This window comes from Pleuronectes platessa, chromosome 20, assembly GCF_947347685.1.
Source record: "Pleuronectes platessa chromosome 20, fPlePla1.1, whole genome shotgun sequence".
NCBI classification, from domain to species: Eukaryota; Metazoa; Chordata; class Actinopteri; order Pleuronectiformes; family Pleuronectidae; genus Pleuronectes; species Pleuronectes platessa.
The window spans coordinates 18,407,222-18,430,201 of NC_070645.1; the positions used below are offsets into that span (position 1 = coordinate 18,407,222).

Here is a 22,980-nt window from a genome sequence, read left to right on the forward strand (position 1 = left end):
AGAGGAGAATCAAGACGTGGTTGTTGTTTGTCAGAGGCTCAGACGTGGGGTGTGATGCATTGGATCACTGCAGCCTGACCCAGTCCTGCAGTTCTGCCTCTGTCCAGCGAGGGGCAGTTGAACGTGCCTCCAGGCCCAGGTAGAGATGGCGTACATGTTACAGATGAGCCCAGCGATCACACAGATTACATTTAGCTCTGGGAGGTGAGAGCTGCTCCTCTCAGATGTCACACTCTGACCTTTTCCCCCCGATCGGGTTTTCCTCCGGCGCCGCTGGAGTCGTCGGGCGTCTCCGTGTTTTCTTCATCTGCTGCTTCGTCTCTGCATCTTTTCCTCTGCATGTGAAGACGAGGCAGGAAGATTCTTCTATCTGCATCCATCTGCATCCATCTCTGTTTCTGCGCTGCGACTCTAATCAAATCTCAGAGTCTCCGAGAGGCCACGACTTGACTTTATTTCCCTGCTCGTGCCCCTCGCAATGACCTCCCTCCTCCATCACCCCTGCTGCTTACAGCATCCTGCCTGCAGGCCTCATGAGCTAATGTCCAAATGACATTTAGAAATTACGACTGCTGCCGAACCACCGGGAGGAAGCAGAACGTGGACGCACAGAAATAGCAGAGAGCAAAATGAAGATGGACGGGTGAACTGGAAACATGGAAGGAGGCAGAGATCCAGATGGTGTCACCGGGAACAGTCGAACTGAGAGATGACGAGATTGAGTTTGACAGACAGGCCGTCAGGGAGAGAGCCTGGTGTTCCTACGTTGTGGATTTGCAGTGTTTTGCAGAAGCATGTGTGCAGAGTGGAAACTGAGGAGAAATCCATCCTTTCTGCAAAGCCCCCCCGGCTGAGAGCTTCTGTTCTGAGACTGAAAGTGTCATGTTCAGTGAGACACAGACATTTATATGGTGCAGTAAGGACATTGAGTTATGTGTGTTTAAAAGATGATTCTTTAATTCTGAAATCATATAGGTGTTGTTTAAAACAACATTTTTTCACACAGACCTTGGGCCTTCTATATCAAATATTATATTTAATGAGAACTAGGTTTAATCCACAGTCTGTAAATAAACATGGAAAACTTTAATTTGTGCGTCGGCCACTAGGGGGCACAGGACACGTTTTGGCTTCACTTTTGAGGAGCTGTCATGTCGTCCATTGTTGTACTCAGTCGACTCGCAGTAAAGATATTTATATATTTGACCAACCCATGGACGCAGCAGGTGTATGAAGAGCCAACAGGATTTTAGCAGATTTTCTTCGACGCTTTCATAAACATTTTGCAAAAGCATCTTTCTTGAGTTTGTTCTTTCTTCTTCTTCTTCTTCTCTGCCCCTGACCTCACGTCACCTTTCCGAGGCTCTGCATTCTTCAGCCAAACTCCTTGCGTCAGTGTTGCTGCCGCTGCACAAAGCAAAGGGAGATTTGTTTTAATCCATTCATTTAATAATTTTTTTAGCAGTTATGCATATTCTCCTGTATAACCTGTACTACTGTAGTTGTGCTTCATCTCAGGTTTATGATCTTTATGACTGATTGTCATCCGGCTGTTCTGAGGCCTCTCCCACATTTGGAGGTGCTGTTAGTAGTTAATCACCGTTATTAACTTGTAAAAAAAACAAAAACATTTCCACCATCTCCTCCTCCAGCTGCCACGTTATGACTCCTCGGAGCTGGAGTGTGAAAATCCCTCTGATCAGGAAGATTTTCCCCGTTTGAACCGACTCAGCCGCTGTGACACTTTTTGCAGATTCTCCTCATTTGAATATGAAGAGCTGCCAAACTGAGCCTGCGCTAAAATTATAAATCTCAGCGGCTCAGGATTTTTACATATTTGGAATCCGACTTGAGGAGTTGGGGTGAAATGAAGTCTTGATTTCTCATAACGGGTAAAAGTTTGTCCCCGCAGAAGGCAGATTGGATGCGTTCCGATCTTGGCAACCATATCTGCCCCATGTAACTACGGATAGATGGGTAAATAAATAATACAGGAGAACGGGGGGAAATGGAAAATGAAGGGATAGACTCTTTATTAATAGATGGCCTCCACCAAAACAGATGGATTGGGGGATGGGAGGGGTGTAAGAAAGAGGGAGGTGTGCGGTGGAGGAGCGTGGACGCAGAGGGAGGAGCCGAGTCACAAATGTATAAAAGTATACCGGCCCTCAACCGACGCTGCGTCCATATAGCTCCCTTTAATAATGGAGGGAGGATGTCCGGCAGATTGACAAACACAAGAGGAATAACAACCTGATGCTCTCCTCTTTGCTGCCAGAACCATTTCCCTCATCTTGTGTAAATGTGGGTCTGTGTGTGGAAGTACGTGTGTAGTCGCAGGTCACAGCTCTCCAGCCCTGGAGGATTTTCCCCTCCTCTGTTTCTGCAGGTGCTGAAAATAGCCCGGTAAAAATGGAGCCCATTCATTTTCTCCACCTTCCTCTGGCTGTCACACACACACACACACACACTTACACACTCACACACACTTCTGATTTCTATAAATCATTCAGCGACACTAATTAGTACTTTTCTTATCAGAAACTGCCCCGAGCCCCCGTATATCTCTGCAGTCTTTCATTTTCCATTCTGCTCTTCCTTCCTCCCCGGGGGGGTGGGGGGGTGGGGGGGAGACACTCGCTCATTCATTCCTGCCCCGCTCGTCTCGCGCTGGACGGCTAATGGGGATTAAAGGCTAATTGACGCCTAATTGAATTGTGGATTAGAACGTGTATAAACAGATGTTGTTGCCTTTATTCCAGTTTTTTAATCCAGGTTTTTTCTCAGAACCGTTGCTCATGTTGGTTTTCCCAACAGGCGGATTAACCCACAGTAGCATGTTTAACACCTTGTTGAAGTAATAGATGCTCAACATGAGTTATTATGAGAAACTGTCCCTGTTACAAAATAAAGAGCCCATTGGTGGAATGTGCAAAGTAATTAGCAGTGTATATAAATATATAAACACTTATCCTCTTTCTCCTGTTGTACAAAAAGGACATATCTTGGATACAGGTTTGGCCATTTTTACATTTTTTGACATTATTTGACGCTTTGGTCTGGACGTCCTCAGCCAATCAGGAGTCAGGGTCAGCTGTCAATCATGACCTCACATTTATAGCGTCAAATAACTAACTCAATCAAACAGGAACCAACCTCTGTACTTAAATGTACTCAAACAATTGTGTAGCTGTCCCATCTGCTAACATGGAGAAGGTGAGGTTTATGATCCATACTAAAAGCAGCCACCAGATGGCGATCGACATGTTTCAGCTTCACCTTTGGATAGATGTCATCTCGCCCATCTATATACACATTCTATGCTCAGGACCTATTTTTGAATCAAATTTAAAATGTTCCGATCGTGCCGTGTGATAATCCACTGGCAGCGCCGACAGCATCGTTTCACTTTGGGGATGTTTGGACGCCCGCAGCACTTAGTTGAGGTGAGAGAAAGATTGTGGCCACGGATAATAGAGAGAAAGATTCACCGTGAGGTCGGAGGAAATATAATTATTAACATTTCAACAAAACCACATTATTTCCCATGATCCTGCAGCAGTGGGAGGGAACCGAACCAGTGAAGCTGCGTAGTGAAACCTCCTCATAAACTGTGGGTGACCCTCGGTCACATGGTCTGGACCTGAAGCAACAGGTGGACACAGGCAGTGGATGCAGCTTAACAGGATAATGAAATCATCTTTATTAACTAAATGAGTTATATCAGGTAATTGCTAATGCACACTGAAGATGGATGTGAGTTCTCCTCTGATAAACCAATTACTGCAGCAGCAGAAATCAATGAAAAATACATTAATTTTCCAACTTCCCCATTTATTTAACGGTAAGATGAATGTTGTTTCTCTGTGAATGTGAACGTTGTCCTTGTTTTTCTTTAGATACACAATTACTAAATGTTTTATTTTTAGGATTTTAGGAGATTTCTTTGCTTGTAAAACAGATAATCTTTTATTCTTCTTGTGAATCTGAACGCACTGTCCCGGCGACCAGGTAAAAGGAAAGCTTGTTCAGTGTGTGTCTGGATGTTTTTATTACAAACCACTCTGATTAATGGTTCCCAGTGAGGACGCAGCCATTAGTGGCCCCGCGTGGACCATTACACACAGTTTGTCCATTTGATTTCATGGGTTTAAATACGGAGGCAGACGGGAAGAGTGTGTGATCTCGGTACGTCTGCAGCACACTGTTATCTCCACTCCCTGCTCCGTGTGTGTCTGTGTGTGTGTGTGTGTGTGTGTGTGTGTGTCTTTTGTATCCGACACATCCACTCTATAAGCAGATTGAGAGCCAGCAGGTGTGTGTGACAGACACACAAAGAGAGAGAAGGTGTGTGTGTGTATGTGTGGAGGTGTAATGTGGGTGTGCTAGTATGTGTGTGTGTGTGTCTGTGTGTGTGTGTGTTTTCGGGGGGGATGGGTGGCATCAACGTTGCCATGGGAACCTGCGCTGTGTTAAAAAAAAAGGTAATTTGTCTGGTTGCCATAGCAACTGGCTACTCAACATCAAACCTAAGAGATGCTTCATGAATCTTCAACTAGGACACACACACAGACACACACACAGACACACACACACACACACAGACACACACACACTCGTTGCTGTATGACGATATGTGACTTCGCAAATTTATGAAGTTGCACATGTCACAGAGTAAATTGATGAAATACAAAATAAAACTCTGACAGGTTTAAATAAAATATAAAATATACAGAGGATTACGTTTCTTGTCATTTTACATGAATCCTCAGAACAGCAGCCGGAATAAAACTCAATAAAACCAAATGTCACTTTCTATCATTTATAAACATATTACAGATTAAAGTAGTTCTGAGCAGATACGAGGTGAAAACAACACAACAAACCAAACACAACGACAAACGCGCTCTGTCAGCATTTTCTTTAAGAGACTTTGAGTTCGTCCAATCAGTGACGAGCAGCAGCTACTTTTGTTAGAAGTTAATTCTGCTGTGTTTTGTGATCTATTGTGTTATTTGTTGTTTTTACTGTTGATTTACTTGATTTGTTCTGTTTTGTTGTGTTTCTGTTGTTGTGTTTTTGTTTGATGATTGGTTGTCATGCTTGTTCTTTATGTTTCACATGATTTGTTGTGTTTTTGCTGTGTTGTTCAATAGTTAATGTTGTTTATTTTTTTACTGTTGCTGTTTCACGTGATTTGTCATTCGTGTGTTATGAGATTTTTTCGGTTTTTGTTGTCGTGTTTAATTATTTGTGTTTCACGTGATTTGTATCTTTTATGTTTTGTGATTTCTGTTGTTGTGAGTTTGCCATTGGGTTAGACTTAGAGCCACTATACAATACAAAATGCTGTAAAATATTTTTATCTGGATTGATAGAAATATTAGAGTATAATTTCATCACACACGCACAGACACAGACACACACTTGGTACCACTCAGTCTGAGTAGTGTTTGTTTCCCTGCATTGTGGCAGCAGAAGAGAGAAAGTGAGAGAGAGAGGGGCGGGGCAGGAGAAAGGGGTCTCAAAGGGGAAGAGAGAGAGAGAGAGAAAGAGAGACAGAGAGAGAGAGAGATAATCAGCGAGAGAGAGAGAGAGATAATCAGAGAGAGAGAAACAGACAGAGAGAGAGAAAAAGACAGAAACAGAGAGAATAAGAAAAAGAGAGAGAGAGAGATAGAGAAACAGCGAGAAACAGAGAGAGAGAGAGAGAGAGAGAGAGAGAGAGAGAGAGAGAGAGAAACAGAGACACAGAGAGAGAGAGAGAGAAACAGAGAGACAGAGAAACAGAGAGAGAGAGGGAGGGAGAGAGAGAGACGGTCCCCGGTTTGAGGCCGGTAATCAGTGACGTGCCTTCCCAGCGATCGGAGCAGAGCTGCCGGGAGACAGCAGCCCGGCGGCGGAGGAGAACAACCAGCGGCTCCGCCACAGCGACAGCGGGGCGACGCGGAGAGGAGGAGAGGGCGGAGGACAGGGACGCCTTCTGCCGCAGAGGAAAACCCAAACACCGGACTGATCCGCTCTACCGGCATCCCCCCCACCCCAACCCCCGCCCCCCCACCCGGTGCACGCGTGCACACCGCGTCACTTTCAGCCAGGCTACCGGACCGCGACACCACGACACCACGATGATGAAGGGTGGAGCTGGACGCGATGAATGAGAGGATCTCCGTCATCACGGGGTCGGCCCCCCTGGTTCCCCTCTGCAGGTATGTGCACCCCCTCCCACCCCCCCTCACCCCCCCAGCCGGTGTGTGACTGCAACCTGTCCGAGTGCGCGGCTCCACACCGGGGAGGCTGAGGTGTGATCATCTAATTACGAGCGCGATTTGGCGCTGCGATGCTTTTTCTGTTGCGCACGGATCCGTGCAGGGTGAAGGGCGCGGGAAGGCACCGGGCTGAGGGCTGCTGAATGCCGGTATGTTGCAGAGACGCCGGATCCGCTAACGCACTTGTGTCCTCTGTGTTGATCCAGCGGATGAGAGAACCCCGGGGAACGCGGCGCCCCTGTGACCGGAGGAGGGCTGGCTTCTCCCCGGCTGCTGACCTCCTGCTCCGGGGACAGATCCTGCCACCACCCGGCGTCACCTCTCCTCCCGCGGGCTGAGAGCCACGGAGCCCATCGATGCGTCCGGCGGCCCCTGATGCTCTCCAGTGCTCCGGGGCTTTCCGGTCGGTGGGAGAGGCTCGAGCCGCGGCCGCGCGCTAGGATGCTGCGCCAGGTGTTGCACGCGGGCCTGCGGACCTCCTTCCACGCGCTGGGCCGGTTCGTGGCGAGCCACCCGGTGTTCTTCGCCTCGGCGCCCGTGCTCCTCTCCATCCTGCTCGGCGCCAGCTTCAGCCGGTACCGCGTGGAGGAGGACGTGGAGAACCTGCTCGCACCCAAGCACAGCCTGGCCAAGATCGAGGGCAACCTGGTGGACAGCCTGTTCCCGGTGAACCGGTCCAAGCACGCGCTCTACTCGGACCTGCAGACGCCCGGTCGGTACGGGCGCGTGATCGTCACCAGCCGAAAGGGGAGCGTGCTGGACCCGGGTCACCTGGACACCATACTGAAGGTATGTGCACGCGCACTGCAAGACCCGGCACATTCCAGACACGAGTAGAACCAGGGGGCAGAAAAGAAATCAGGTTAAAATCAAAAAGCAGGTTAAAGAAAGTTAAACACAGCAGAACAAAAGAGGTCAGAGACATTTACATGATAAACCTGTAAAAAAAACTGTTAATATAAATATGTAAAATAACTAAATAAATGCAAAGATGGTTTGACCTTAGATTTAGTTAAATAGTTGAGTTGAAGGCACTTACGTTTTCAATCTGGACTTAAAAAGAAACATTTACAAACTATTTCTATAAAGTCAATGGAATTTAATGGATATCGGTCCTTAAAAACATGAATATAATTATAGCCTAATTCAGTAACATCATGGGTAGAAAGACCCGTATTAAAATTAAATCGAGTAAAAATGATAAATGGCGCAGCTTCGAAATATAATTTTCACATTTTAAATTGCTTCGTTTTTTATTTGAAAGAAGTAATGTTTGTAAGGCGTGCACTATCTCTCTCTCTCTCACACACACACACACACACACACACACACACACACATTTAATCAGTGATTTTAAGGACTGTGAAGTTCCCTGGAGAAGTTCCCAGGGGCTGCTTCCATCCACGCATCGCTGCAGAAGCAGGACAATGTGCCACTTTGGCTCTTTAAGCTGCATAAAAACACGTCACATCAAAAATCCAGTCAAGCTCTATAAAGAACAAACACACACTGAGGTCGAAGGTCAGCGTCTGGCGGCCCGAGCACAAACACTGTGCACAGAGGTGTCTTCCTCCTCGTCCTCACTGATTGACGCTAATTAAACGTAACGCCGGCGTCCTGTTGCAAGCGTCCCAGACAACCTTAAAAGTTATGGAGCGGAGCGTTTTAATTACAAAGAGGAGCACACAGACGCCTCTTGTCTCCAGGCCGGTCTTCTTGTGGTTGATTTATGAGGATAAGCTCGACACCTCTGGAGCAATTAGTCAAAAGATTTGATGAAGTTATGAGATTGTAATCAGAGCGTGCTGACTAATAGAGCTGGGTCTGAAAGCTCTAATGTGGAGCTTGTGTCTGTGTTTCCATGGCTCTCTTAAGCTGTCTTCAGACATCAACTCGGGAGAATGTCTGGAACATTCAGGTGAGGGGCGGCGCCCGGGAAGAGCATGACGTAGTAATTCATATTCTTGTAATATTACGGATTTAATGCCGTAAGTTTCTTCGTAGTTGCGACTTTACTTTTGAAATCCTCCTCCTTCAACATGACCCTCATACTCAGCCCTACTATTCTCACATGGGCTCACTTGGACATTGTCCAGCCATTTTTTTTACTTGGACGTTGGCAGGAGAAGTCCTGGAAAATGTCCAGACTCCAGTGCACGGCCTGAAAGATGCTTCATTGTGACCCAGTTAAAGTAAACACAGAGGACTGTGCCTCATTTACAGCCACAGAGAGAGAAAGCAGGTTGGTGCATGAAAGAGAAACATCCACTGTTATATAACCTTACACTGTTTCACATCATCTGAGAGAAGATTCTGTTATTATCCCTTTTCATCTTCTGTCTCCGCTGCCTCGTCTTACTGCAGGGTGCCAGTTCTTTTATTACCCAGAAAGCCTTTCAGCGTCCCCTCTCTGCCCGGGTACTTGTTGCATGCGCTCGCTCTCAGAGGAGGCTGCTGCAGCTGCGGTTGCAGGAGCCGTGAAACCAGCTCTTGAAATAATAGTAGGAATCGTGAGTCACAACCATTGACTGCACTCGGAGGCTGAGGTGAAGGCACAGACATGTCTTCCTCTTCTGTTATTTATTCTGTGCATCATTGATTAGTGTCTGTGCAGCCGTGTGAGTCTGAAGATGCTTTTTGAACAAGTCAGGCCTTCACCGCAGATGTTTCAGACAGATGTTTGCTGCCTGCACTCGTCTCCATTGTATTAGAAAGCCGTGTTAAATTTGTCCTGATGTGACGTGAAGACGCACAAACAAACATCAGGGCCTCGGAAATGCAGCAGTGGTTTTTATTGGTCTCTTTGTACCGGACTGAAATATCTCCACAGCTGTTCCCATAAAATACTGTAGTCACAGTCATGGCTGACTGTCGTCCTCGCCTCACTCCTCCTGTAGCGCCCCCTTGAGGTGCACGTTGGGATTATAGGTGAACTGACCTGGTAACTATTGAGATGGATCGTAGTAACATCAGTTTGCATTCAATTTTTTTATAAAGTTCCAAAACCCTTAAAGTCCATTCAGCTCTAAGGTTGTTAAAATCATGTTAGTATGACAATAGCATATGTTGTGTGTAGTGTTGTGTCTTTTTCCAGTTGTTGTGAACAAGTCTGACCAGAAACATTTCCTGTTACATTCTTTGTATATGTGAAAAACAATATCATCATTCCAGGAAACTACAAACGGCAATAAAGAAAGATCGTAATCATTCAAATTAAATGAACTATTTTATCAACGTTTGTATCTCACAACATCAGGGCAGGGTGGTTCAAGGAAGTAGCTTTAAAAAAAATCAATTTTAACTGACTTTCCTGCACGCACTCGCACAACACACACACACACACACACACGACAAGCCACACATATTGGCTGTGGCAGACACTGGCATCAGGCCTGTTGCTTAGTAACCAGCACTGGGCTGGATGCTGCCACTGCTGTCCTCTCGGTGGACGGAGGAGGATTCAGAGACCACTATTGTTATGCTGTCGGGTGAAGACACACAGACAAACACACACACACTTCCACAGACGTCCTTTACACAAACACCTGCAAAGTCAAAATTACACAAAGTCGTCCCCCTTTGCACAGAGAGAACCTTTCATGGATCTTTCCTTTTAAGCCTGTTGCACTTTATCCAGATGGAATTGGGCTCTAAGAAGCTCAGCTCACTTAATGAACCTCCTTGTTGTGTGTGTGTGTGTGTTTGTTCTTCAGCTCCACAGGCGGATCTACCAGATGCAGGTGACGGTCCCGGCCTCAGGCCTCAACAGCTTCAACTACTCCTTCTCCTACCTCTGCCTCCCGGACGACAAGAACGTCTGCATCATCGATGACATCATCCGCGCCATGGAGGAGATCCAGTCGGCTCGCGCCTCCAACATCTCCGCCCCGGTCCTGCGCTACCCGATCACGCAGCTGGCGGACGGGCGCCAGGCGTACATCGGACACCAGCTGGGCGGGGTGCAGGGGTGGGGTCCCAGCGGGGCGGTGCGAGGTCTGGGGACGGGGGGCAAAGGCGAAGGCGTGCGCTCTGCCCGGGCGCTGCAGCTCACCTACTACCTCCAAGCCCGCGGCGGCCTCATGGACCGGGTGGCCGGCCAATGGGAGAAGGCCTTCTGTGCGGAGTTGCAGCACTTTGCGGCGTTGCACCCGAAGCTGGGGCTCTACCCCTCCACTTCCTCTTCTCTGAGGACAGACTTCCAGTTCTCGTCAGTGCTGGCACATCGCCCCCTGTTGGTCAGCTTGGGGGCGTGCGGCGTGTTGGCCGTCCTCTGCTGCTCTATGAGGGACTGCGTCAGGTCCAAACCCTGGTTGGGACTCCTGGCTTTGCTGTCGATCACACTGTCGGGCCTCACTGCTGCTGGGATACTGAACCTGACCGGGGCCACCTACAACTCCACGTACCTGGGAATCCCCTTCGTCATGCTGGGTGAGTTTCAAACGGATATTTTCTGATGGTTAAACATCAAATAAATAAGCAACGACGTCATAAAAGCAGAGAAAAAATCACAGAAAGGCGAAGCTGCTACACGACAGACCGGCTGTGGTTCCGTCTTAAAGTCCCAGGCTGTCTGTGGTCTGCTCTCTCAGCACCTGAGACGGGTCCTGCAGATGCCAGCCTCAGGCTGAATGCCATTTCAAAGTCGACACATCATCAATGTGACTGACAAGTGGTTGAGGCGGTGAGGGGGAGGCCGGATTTCTGACAAGGAGAGAAAGCTCAAACTGAAAAGGTTCTGAAAATCAAAGTGGTTGAGTTGGAGCCAATCCAGAGCAGAAGATTCTCCACTCTGTGCCTGGTTTGAGTTTCAGAACAAAATGATTTAAACGTTTTATAATTTGATGTTTCTATCTGCAGCAACATGACAAATTGGTTTATGAACGCTGTCGAAATCTCTACAACCAGAATTGGACTCAGTAAAGCGCATATTCGTCCAAGCCAATAACTCTTAGTGTTAAATAAATTAAAAAACCTTCAGCCCCAGTTGCACCATTGTGCATATCCACACTTATACTAAATTAAATGCGTTTTTCCTATAGACTGCATATAAAGATGGACATCTTCCCAAAAGTGAAGCCAAAGTGTCTCAATCACCTGGTGGCCGGCTGCTGTATGGGTCATAAATAGGAAATGAGGGATATTACTCAGGGAGGGCTCCGAATTTTCAGTCTATACTTGGTAGTTGTATAAATGATGAATTGAGATAGAAAATCACCAGGTTAAGTAAACATGGATGTTAACAATAGAGATTTATATATATATATATATATATATGTTTGAATTGGCTTATTTTATATAAACTGCTTTTAAACAGCAGGCAGAAGAAGTAATGAGGCAGTAATTAAAATCTGATCAAACGAGGAGTAAAGTGGAAACGCATGTGAAGGAGTACAGCCAGTTTATCTTGGCTGCATAAATACTACACACTGGGATGTACTGTGCGTAGCTGCTAATGCACACATGTAGTCTATACCATAATTACTGTGTAATGTGGAGGAGGAAAAGCTGCTGTTACCGGCTTAAAATAACCGTCGAGTGAACGGTGGAAACATGCGGAAAAAAGAGATGAAGAGGGGGGTTTGATGGAATATCACTCCGAACGGGGGATGAGATACAGATTCTCTGAGCAGTAAATGAAGTTAGGAGAAAGACGAGCAGACAGCGGGGGGGTGGGGGGGGGGGGGGGCGGGGATTTTTCATAATGCCGGTGGGCAGAAAGAAAAAGGTGGGAGGAAGTGTGAGTAGAGGGAAAAAAGGACAAATGTGCTGGATAACTGTGAAAGATAAGAACAAGAGGTGGTCGTAAATGAGGACGTGTTTGAAGACTTATTAATTTGCAAAGCTGGTTCCAAACATAAACAGTTGTTAATGTGGTGAATAGTAAACTGCAGCCCCGGGTGGGGAATCCTTTTTCCTTCTGAGGGAGTCATAACTTAATTATTGAACACATACATCACACTATCTTCCTAAAGTGATAGCTGGAGCTGCTCGGGTTTGTGTCCGATGTCAAATGATAGTGATGGTGATGCTACTCACAGCTGTTTTTTTAGCCCAAATCAAGTTTTTTCAATCAAAATCCTCACCGGGCTGGAGCCGTGTATCGATCTCAAAGACCACAGTTCCTCCCTCGTATCAAACTCCCACATACAAAGACGACTCGTTGTGTTGTATTTGTTGTATTTGTTGTTTCATCACAGGCCTGAGACAATTCGGAGTTGCACCTTTTTGTATTTATGAATTGCCTCACTCTTTTGCACACACGCAAGAGATCTGCAGACTTTCTCGGCTGCACCCACGCCCGAAGTGTATGTTATGTTGAGCCTCTGCTAAGGTGTTAAGTGTTTTGCCATGGACGAGGTCAATAGAGAGAGAGGGAGGGAGGGAGGGAGGGAGGGAGGGGGAGGTACTTGTGTCACTGGTAACTCACGGGTGCCATGGCAACCACCGACGAGCCAACCATTAAAAACCATCTGCTTCATGCATATTAACACGTATGTGCCTTCACATGAGAGTGGACGTCTTTACATGAGATGCAGCATCCACCGACAAATGGGCAGTGACGTTTCCAGATGTTACCTGCTCAGCAGCTGTAAATCTGTATATTCATCAATGCATAGTTTTTCAAAAAAACGTTTAGCTTTATTCATGTTGAACTGGGAATAAGTTGTGTTACTGTGCTCCTGCTGCTGCAATGGTTAAAATCATCAAAGTCAGGAGAAAACAGCATTTCCATGGTGTGTAGCATCTGTCGTTTCACATATTTACAGTTGAGGTGTGAGATATAAAGAACAGGCTCAGTTCCACTTCCACTTCCTTGTGCTACGTAGAACGAGGCCAAACGGGATCAATCAAAAGAAATGCAGCAGAAGAAATCGGGGTTAGCTCGGATTTATAGCGCCGCGGTTTCTGAGGAACAACTTTGATTTTGAGGCTTTATTATATCTTGTTATTCCCACAAAACCAGTGTGTGCGTTTGAGAGAAATGTTGAGCATTGAGGTTAGCGTAGCCTCAGTTAGGGACGTGTGTAGGATCAAGCAGCAGCTCCTCTTCAAGGAAATGCAGAGCTTCCTTTAACTAGTGTTTTAGTTTTTAATTAAAGCTGCATTCTCATTTTTTTTTTTGGTGCAATAAGTTGGAAACACAACACTGACATATCGTCACATGTCAGGAAGCAGGTGCTAGGTTTACGTATCCATCTAAGTACGAGTTACTCCAGTCTGTGAGTCAATGAGCTTAAAGAATCAAAAATGCTTGTTAGCTCTGAGGGAAACTGCAAAGTCATGGACCTTTGCATTGAGTTTTCTCTGCGTGACTCCATTTAACGTGAGGAGATGATTTTCTACGTCCAAAGTGCTCGTCGGACGGCTTCGGAAATTCGGTTCACCCGTCTCTTTCCCCGGGATGGATTAGGATAATCTCTTTAACTCTAATTCTATCAGCTCTGGTTGTAGAAATATCGATTATGTGCAGATTTAAATTTATAAATACATAAAAGTCACCCTTGAGTAATTTCGTCTGGGTACATCTGTAATAAAGCACAACCCTCCGATATGAATCCTCCGTGTCTCTTTCTGTTGGCCGTCAGGTCACGGGCTCTTCGGCTCCTTCGAGATGCTGTCCTCGTGGAGACGGACGCGGGAGGACCAGCACGTGAAGGAGCGCGTGGCGAGCGTCTTCGAGGACGTGATGCTGCGGTTCTCCGGCTCCACCATGCTCCACCTGATGACCCTGGGCCTGGCCGCCTCGCCGCTCACCAACATGGAGGCCGTCAGACTGTTCTGCCGCACCGCCGCCTTAGCCGTCACCATCAGCTATGTTTACATGTTGTCCTTCTACAGCTCCTGTCTGGTGTTCACCGGCTACCTAGAGACGGGATACCGACACGGCTGCTTCTGCCGGAGAGTCCCCAAACCGGACCGGCTGGACTCTAAACCGGCCTGGTACAGGTGTCTGATGTACACCCGCTACCAGGACGAGACTCAAACCACCACCGCACCACACGGGGTCGCACACAGTCACGCCCCCCCACCGAATCCCAATCTGACGCACACACACGCGCACACGCACCCTCACACCGCAAACAACCACAACTCACACGGACACGAACATGTGGAGAACGCCACGCACGTACACCCGCCCTCGCACACACAGTCCACGCTCAGCGCGGAGCCTCACCCTCAGGACTCTCACCTTTTGCTGGGGTGCGTGAGGCGCTGCTATGGGGACTGGATCACAAACACTTACGTCAAACCCTTTGTGGTTCTGCTGTACCTGGTTTACATCTCCTTTGGATTGATGGGCTTTCTGCAGGTGAAGCACACAAACACACACAAACACACACAAACACACACACAATGTTCTGCTCAGTCTGACGCTAACACTTTCTGTCGTCAACAGGTGACGCAGGGTTCGGACCCCAGTGCGCTGGTGGCCATGGATACAACGACAGTATTGTACACCCGTGCCCAGCAGCGGTATTTCAGCTCGTACTCCCCCGTCATTGGATTTTATATCTACGAAAGCGCCCCCTACTGGAATGCGTCAGTGCAGCGGGACCTGCTGGAATACGCCAAAGGCTTCCAGAGAATCAGCTGGCTGGAGGCGTACCTGAACTACCTGTCGGACCGCAACCAGTCCACCAGCCAGCCGCGGGAAAACTTCACCCACACGCTCCGCCACGCCTTCCTCCACGAGCCGCAGTTCGCCCACTTCGCAGACGACATCATATTTGCCGAGCGCGGTCAGGGCGAGGAGCCGGACGTGGCGGCGTCGAGGATCTTCCTGGTGGCGAAGACGACGGAGAACAAGCGTGAGGAGATGTCGGTGCTGCTGGACACGCTTCGGCGCTTGTCACTGACCTCGCGCGTTCGCTTCCTGATCTTCAACCCCTCCTTCGTCTACCTGGACCGCTACGCTGCCGCGGTGAGCTCCCCCCTCAGACACTCACTGCTGGCGGTGCTCTTCCTGTTGGGTCTGTCCTCGCTGGCCGTGGTGGAGCCGCTGGTCTCCGTCTGGCTGGGCCTCACCCTGCTCTCCGTGCAGTTCGGCGTGCTGGGCTTCATGACCTTGTGGGGTGTGGAGCTGGACTGCATGTCCGTGTTGTGTCTGATCTCGGCGTTGGGTCACTCGGCGGACTGCAGCGGGCCCCTCCTCTGTGGCTTTGCCTCGGGCCGGGGCGAGAGCAGGACTCGCTGGGTGAGAGTGGCGCTGGAGAGACACGGAGTTCCCTCGCTACAGACGCTCATCTGCTACGGCGCCGCCCTGGTGCCGGTCGGCTCCGTGCGGTCCAACCTCACACACACACTGTTCCGCTGCCTCACCCTCACGGCCGGATGCTCGGCGCTGCACACGCTGGCGTTCCTGCCCACCCTCCTCACCTTCCTGCCCCCCTCCAAGACCCAGGGCCAAGGGCCCGGAGGAGAGGGGCCGAGGCAGGAGGTGGAGTGTGTGGAGATGAACGACAGCACGCGAGTGGTCGACCAGATCACCACAGTCTGATCACACGGTGGTGTTGTGTTTTCAGGCCCCCGGTTGCGATGGCAACTGGCGAGCGGTTGATTGTAGTAGCCGCACACTGCAGACAAGAATGAAGAGAGGAAGAAACGGAGGAGAACGATGGGAGGGAGAACAGAGTGTGAAGGTCGAGAGAGAAGTGAAGGAGGCCGGTAAAACAACAGACAGGTTTCAAGTGCAGAGTATTAATGGTTACCTGCTTGTTGCTAGCGCTGTGTGGCATATTAACGAGGCTCGTTTTCTTGAGTGGCCAATCAGGAGTCGAGGACGGGCTGAGGTCAGGCCCCCCGGGATGTGACCCTACGACAGAGGAAGTGTTGCACTTTTCGCTCGTCTCCAAGACTTTGCTTTGTATCCGATCACATTGTTTGGCTCCTGCTTTCTGTCCCACATTATCAAGTTGCACAAGTTCAGCTACAACGACATGAGGCAATCATCTGTATAACTCCAGTCTTTCTACTTTAATTCTGGACAAATAAAATCAAATGAAGGAAACTTGGTCTTCAGCTCTGATGTTTTGAACAATGTTGTATTTTGGGATGAAAAGGTGTTTTTGTCTAAATCATTTATTGGGTTTTAATGATTCTAATGAGATTTTATTTGATTTTATGAAATATGTGTCACATACAAACATCCTGCCGTCACCTATACTTGACTTGGTTTGGTTTGCAGATGGGCGTGGGTCTGACATCGGCAACTCTTTAATAAATAAAATGTATAAACTTACTGTAACATGATGCTACTACTACCAGCAACATTAACGTTGTATGAACACGATGTCATCTGAGGTGACGACTGAAGAACAATCCTGCGAGACACTTCCTCATCCTTCTCTTCTTCTATTATTTAATGATATCTCAACTTCCTGCAGCTGGTCCAAATATCAGAACAGAGTTTGTTTTCTCACTGCAAACAAACCGAACCAGGGGTCAGTGTGATGCGGACTGAGTCCACCTCTTCAGGTCAGATTAAATCTTGGTGCGTAGGTCCGGACTGAAGCCTGGGGCGAGTTTCACACCTCTTATTCTGGTTGCGACACCAAACAGACGAGTCAGAAGATCCGGACCAAACAAGATGGGTGTGAAATCGCCCTGAAACCATCATTACTTCAGGTTCTTTAGTCCAAAGCGACTCACAGTAACTAAATCTGAGCGAGAGCTGTAGCTCTCATCCAAAACTGGGAAAGCATCCAATCAGAACATCGCTGACAAACCAAAAAAACAAGAGCATAATTACAAGAAGCTCATTTCAAATCTGCAAAATCATCAATACAATGTTATTATCTTCCATTCTTTTCTACATCCACATGTGAAGATACAGATGGACGTGTTATTCACCGTGTGTGTGTTATCTATGAGATTGTGATGACACATTTTGCCTCAGCGCTGTAAATTCATGACCTCGTTTTAATGGTTTGAGGAAACCAGTAGCCGATGGAAGTGCTGATCTCTTTCATCCTCCTGTGAATGTCGCCCCGTGAAGCGAAGGAGCTCGTTGCCTTGTTTGTTCCTGAATGCGTCTCGGTGGCTGAAGGTCTGTGTGTGGGAGCGCTGTCTGTTGTTGATCCACGCTCCTCCCTGACACTCGGCTGAATGAAAGCATTGTTCAGGCTCTGAGCAGGAGTCACAGCCTGATGGTTTTTCTTTAAGAGCACGTGTGTGAGCTTCAAGGTGAAGGGACCGCCAGCTGTGGGCTGCCTCACTCTTGGTTCTTATAGCGCTTAGAAAAAGACAGGACAGGGGGAAAACGTCTTCATTGCACAATGAGCTATGACAAAGAATTCCTTTCCGTGAAGTAATCGAGAAGTGTTTAGCAATCTTTGATTAATGACCCATCGGTTCAAACTGAAGATCCAGCCCCCTCAGGCGAGGAACAGGGTTGAGAAAACCATCGACACCTCCCACGCGCTGTCACTCCTGTTCCCTGTCGCGTCCACTGTTTGGTTTCACAAGTACAGTCGTGGAGATGGATCGTGAGACAACAGGCCTCTGGGTGCAGCACGGAACTGACACGTGAAAGGTCACCGCATCGGAAACAAGACACCCGGACGGAGAGGGACGCAAAGTGACTACAAATTACATCCTGTGTGTCTTTGTTGTCGTATTAAGTGTCCTTGTGGCTGTTTGTCAACTCTCTGTCTTCGTGTTGTGTCTGCTTGTCGTTGTCTTGGCCATTTTTGCGTCTCCTTTGGGTCATATGAAAAACATAACCATTCCAATTCTGACCCAGGAAGCACATATGCAAATTTATAATGTAATCTGACAAAGCGTCCCCTGTTCTGGATTCTATCACTCCACCCAAACCGCAGTGAGTTTGAATAATTTGCCGTCTGTCCCCAACACGCTCACATGCACACTGACGACAACCCGACCAGGAGTGCTGCGTCACAGGGGCAGAGCGGTAACGTGCGACGAGCTCCGCCGACATGATACTGTTTTGTCATCCCTCAGTAAAAATGAACAAAGGCTGATACTTGAGCCCCAGTGGAAAAAACAGGAACCGCTGTAGTCTTCATCGCCCCCTTGTGGCAACAACATGGTCAACACCTCAAATATCCAGTCGCCTTCTCCCCACAAACACTCACACACAGTTGTGTCCTCTTAGTTAAAACAAATCCCCTTTATCAGACTGGGTGAACTCATGTTGGTCCCCACAACATGAGTAAAACTCTGTCCCGCTCATACAGACATGAGACTGCAGGGAAGTTAAAAACACTCGGATTTGAAGAGTCACTCTGAGGCTGCTCACTTCTAGTTTGTCGTCCAACGTCATGTTCCATTCCTCAAATTCACAGCCCGGCCACATGTTAGGGAGAGTGTGTGTCAGTGTGTGTGTGCGTGTGTGTGAGTAAGACACAAAAGAAGAAGCAGAAGACGTTCAGCCAGTTTGTCGACATTGAATTCAACATTTCAGACTCTACTGTGCTATTTAATTTTTTGCTTTTTGTTTTATACAATCTGCTGCTCATCTCACATCAGATCAAGCCTAGTACCCTGTCCGTGACCTGTCTGACCCTGCATCCTGTAAAACCAGAAACAGAAACCCACTCAACATTTGTCCAAATTGCTTCATTGTCATTATCCGTCTGTCCTGTCCCTCCTCCCTCTCCTCTGTGGAGGTGTGTTGTATTACGTCTGCCGTCTGCCCTCGGGGCAGAAATCACATTTCAGAAATTCTGAGCTCGCGACTTGACACGCCGCAGACGATGCTTTTATGTGAGAGACAGGTGGACACAGGAGGGACGGCGAGGAGCAAGTGAGGAAAGAGACGAGGGAAGAAGGGAAGAGGAAGCATCACCAGGAAAGACAAGAAGGACAGGAAGACAGAGAGAGATATCTTGACACTTTTGGACTCATGAAAGGCGGATGAAGGAGGTGACGGGAGGAATGGAGGGACCGGAGCAACATGTGATGACAAGTCCTCCTCCATAGGACTCACATATATATCAGACACACATAAGTATAAACACTGAGGATGCCTCTAAAAAGCATCAGGTAAGAAATTTAAAGACTTCTTTCACAACTTGATAATCGAACTTAATCCACAAACGTCTGTATGTGGAACGCGTATCTCACAAACTGGTCATTTTATCAACTTCATACTGGGGCTGTGTATTCCCGGTGGTTCTGGGAAGCTCAGTTCAGAGTTTGGTGCGATTTAGAAACTAGATAATACAAATTTAATACACAAGTGAGTGGCCGACGCTCTGTGGCAGTTAGTGGGCCTGCGTGTCTTCAGTCTGTGGACAGAGTTCAACATGTCTTCTTCTGCGTCCCCGGATAAACAACAGCATCATAAATCTCCACCAGATGATTTCGATAACTATTTTTATTTCACCACATCGGACTGAGACACTGCGATGAGTGCTGATCTCCATCATGGCAACAACATCCACTTTATCACTTCCTGTTTCGGCAATTTCTCTTCAAAGCGAAGACACAACGATTGTTTTGTTGCTTCAGTGTTTTATATCGAATTCAATTCAAATTTGGGTTTGAAGATTGTGTCGTTTTAACAGCTGTTCAGAAGATTCTTGAAATGTGTAAATAAATTACACATGTAAATAATAATAAAGCAGAAATCTTCACCCGCAGATAAACCAGGTAGGATGAACACAATGTTTTCTAACTTCACTCCGCACCATAAACTGTCAGTAAAAAGCTCTGGTTACGTTTGAGCACGTCTCATAACTCTGAAGAGGCTCCGGAGCGTCAACACAGGATAAGAAACACACAACATAACTAACACACAGGTTTAGGAGGGACACGGCTGCATCTTAAGCTCTCATCTTTTGAACACACATTTAACACATTAAAGGTTGTGTATTTGTTTTTGTAACCACAGTAAAGTGGTAAGCGGCTCTGCGGAGGATCAGGAAAGACAAAGACAAATTTGCGAAATGTGTCCGTGCAGTTTTTTCTTTCACGCTTTTCTTGGACTTCAAAGAAAGTCAGACTGTGGGAACAGAAGTCAAAGTTTGACAATGACTGAGTGGTCGCTGTGTCGCCGTGAGGCCTCGACAGGCAGGGAGGGTTTCTTTCTCTGAGGTGACACACACAGCACACAATGATCACATGCAAACATACAGCTCTGTCTCAACAGCAAAGTAATTAGGATGTTTGCTGATGTTACTCGATATCTGTGTCTGTTTCAAATCAAGCAAAGATAAAAACCAGCCTAATGTCTGTATGAAATCTTCCAAACTGTCAAATGAGACTAAATGAGTGACACAGTAGTGGAGTCATTTTTATGGGTCAACAGGATCACATGTGGATAACCTTCCAAACAGGTGTGTGCTGCTGGATCCTCCAGCCAGAAAAACCCTGTGTTTCTGCATTTCTTTGAAATCCCGTGGAACTGCAGACACTCCCTGCATTCAAATTAAATCATGACGTGTGTAAATGTATACGCAAACATTCCCTTAATGGTTTTAATGACCCATTTACTTTAATTAACACGAGATTACGTTGAGAGAACAAGGCTGAAGGAACAGTATGTTTGTAACAAACAGTTTAATCACTTGAAGAAATATTTGCTCAGCCAACCACAGTTACACCTGGAGAAGAAACTAATGCAGCGAGGACACGACACAATTAGCTCAGATCTTTTTATGGAGATTATAAAAATAAAGCACCTCTGAGGGGCCTTGTCCTGATTTCCTATAAATGGAGAGAATGAAATCAACACACAGAGGAAAACGGTCAACGAGTCGATGTTGTTTCTGTCTTTTCCTCGTTGAATTTCCCTTTTCCAGCATCTTCGTGATGAGGCCTCCCCCGTATTGTCTTCTCCTGTATCATATCCAAGTCTTTTATAGGCGTAAACTGAAGTGTATCAACCACATAGACACACGCAACAATAACCTGTAACTTGTAAAGGTGTGAATTGAGCCAGCTGTAACCCAATCTGCTGAGTCCAGCCCTGCCCTGCAGCTCCCCCCCCCCCCCCCCCCCCCGCTGCAGACAAAGCCACAGATAAAACTCGATCGTTTTAGTTCACCAGATCTGAAGGAGAATTCCTGTGAAATCCCAGAGCAGGAACAACACTGTGTGTATCAGCTACACGCAACGACGGGGACAGGAACACAGGAAGCTGGCACACACACACACACACACACACACACACACACACACACACAGAGTCCATTCTGTGGCCAACCAAAAGTACACTGACATATTTGAATAATTGGCTGAGTGGTGGAAGGAGGAAGAACCTTGTCTCATCTAATGTGAATTTATGTAAAAATGTATTTGTGTTTTCAGGAGGATGTATGGCTTTAAAGAACGATGGAGATGGAAACACCATTTCCTTCTGGTCACCTGGTTTCTGCTGCTGGCAGCTGCTCCACCCAAAGGTAGATTCATTTATGAGACTATTTCTCCAACGAGAGCAGCTACGCATTAAAATGATCCCTTCACAGCTGCATGTCTTTCTCCCTTTGCAGCACATGGCCATTTCCTGGGAGACACCAAGGCAGTATTAAATGGCTGTGAGGACCACTGGACCCTGCAGGACAGGGCCGCCATGCCTCTGCTCTTTCAGACGACCGTGTGCGTGGACATCCGTGTGCTGGTGCCTGGATCCTGGGTGGCCTTCTCCTACAGCTCGGTGTACGCCCCCCGGCCCGACCTGGGTCTGGAGGGGGACGACGGGGCGCTCTACGTGTGGCTGCTCAGGGTCCGACACCGATTTCCTGTCCAGTTGTCCCTGATGCGCTGGCACAGGGTTTGTCTCAAGAGGGACATAGGACGCCACTCCTTCAGCCTGGAGGTAATATCTGCTGTGTACAAGTGTGTGTACACAGTGAGTAATTTTTTAACAAATTGATAGTATATAGTATATATTTTAACTCAGCTAACGGCTATTTAGCAATGTCCTTCTCTGGTACATCTGTGAAATAAGAGGAGCCAGGTTTCCAGACTAGACCTTGGAACTTTCCCTTCACGACTTTCTTCATGACACCTGATCTGTGTGAATGTTCCAGGTCGATTGGCAAACGGTGGCCGAGAGGACCGTGGTCGCTCAGGCCATCCCCGCCTCCGGCTCCTTGAGGCTGGGCTGCAGTCTCAGAGAAGGACTCTCGGCGGCCCGGCTCGGACGGGTGGAGCTGTACATGTTCCGGATCTGGGCCGACTTGGCCGACCATCACCCCTGCGAGGACGGCACCGTGATCGGCTGGGACACTCGTTACTGGGACGTCATCGGTCCCAATGCCAGACAGACGGACCCTAACCTTCCATGTGGTGAGAGACACACGCATGAAGCCGTCTGGATCTCGAAGACAATTTTATTCTGTGCATGGAGAGAATTTGCATTTACAACAGAATGCAAAGCTGTCTTTTCTGTCTCTTTATCATCGAATTCATGAATGTGAAATCCTTTTTCCCTGCTGTGTTTTACTGAAGACAAAGCACTGGATGTTCGCATGATGATGTTTAGAAGTTTTCAAGCATGCGTCTTATTCTAACATGAACTCTGGAGGGTGTCCACAGAATAAGACTCCGCACTTTCTCCTGAGTTGGCGTTCAGGTGAGGGGTGGAGCAGCCAGCAGAGCCAGGAAGTAACCTATTAATTCAGCTGTGGACATCGCCTAATTTGAACCTGGAGTTTGATCTTATCACTAAAACCTCTCCTGACGTCTTCTTCTGCGTCTTTTAAATGTATCCCATCACTTCCTCATCCTGAGACATTCGTCT

General features: G+C 47.6%; 1 protein-coding gene across 1 annotated transcript; it reads left to right on the top strand.

The window, feature by feature from the left end:
- The first annotated feature begins 6,710 nt into the window (after positions 1-6,710).
- ptchd1 (patched domain containing 1) lies at positions 6,711-15,768 on the top strand. Its single transcript, XM_053412850.1, has 5 exons — positions 6,711-7,058; positions 9,983-10,697; positions 13,856-14,289; positions 14,452-14,580; positions 14,668-15,768. Exons 1-5 carry the CDS (start codon positions 6,711-6,713, stop codon positions 15,766-15,768), a joined length of 2,727 nt encoding a protein of 908 aa, XP_053268825.1.
- Positions 15,769-22,980: the final 7,212 nt, after the last annotated feature.

Bases quoted from the DNA above. Each gene is read 5' to 3' on its own strand.
- ptchd1 (XM_053412850.1), top strand. From the start codon at position 6,711: ATGCTGCGCCAGGTGTTGCACGCGGGCCTGCGGACCTCCTTCCACGCG. The intron at 10,698-13,855 runs GTGAGTTTCAAA...GTTGGCCGTCAG, and splicing joins AATCCCCTTCGTCATGCTGG to GTCACGGGCTCTTCGGCTCC. The intron at 14,290-14,451 runs GCCCCCCCACCG...CCTCACCCTCAG, and splicing joins ACGGGGTCGCACACAGTCAC to GACTCTCACCTTTTGCTGGG.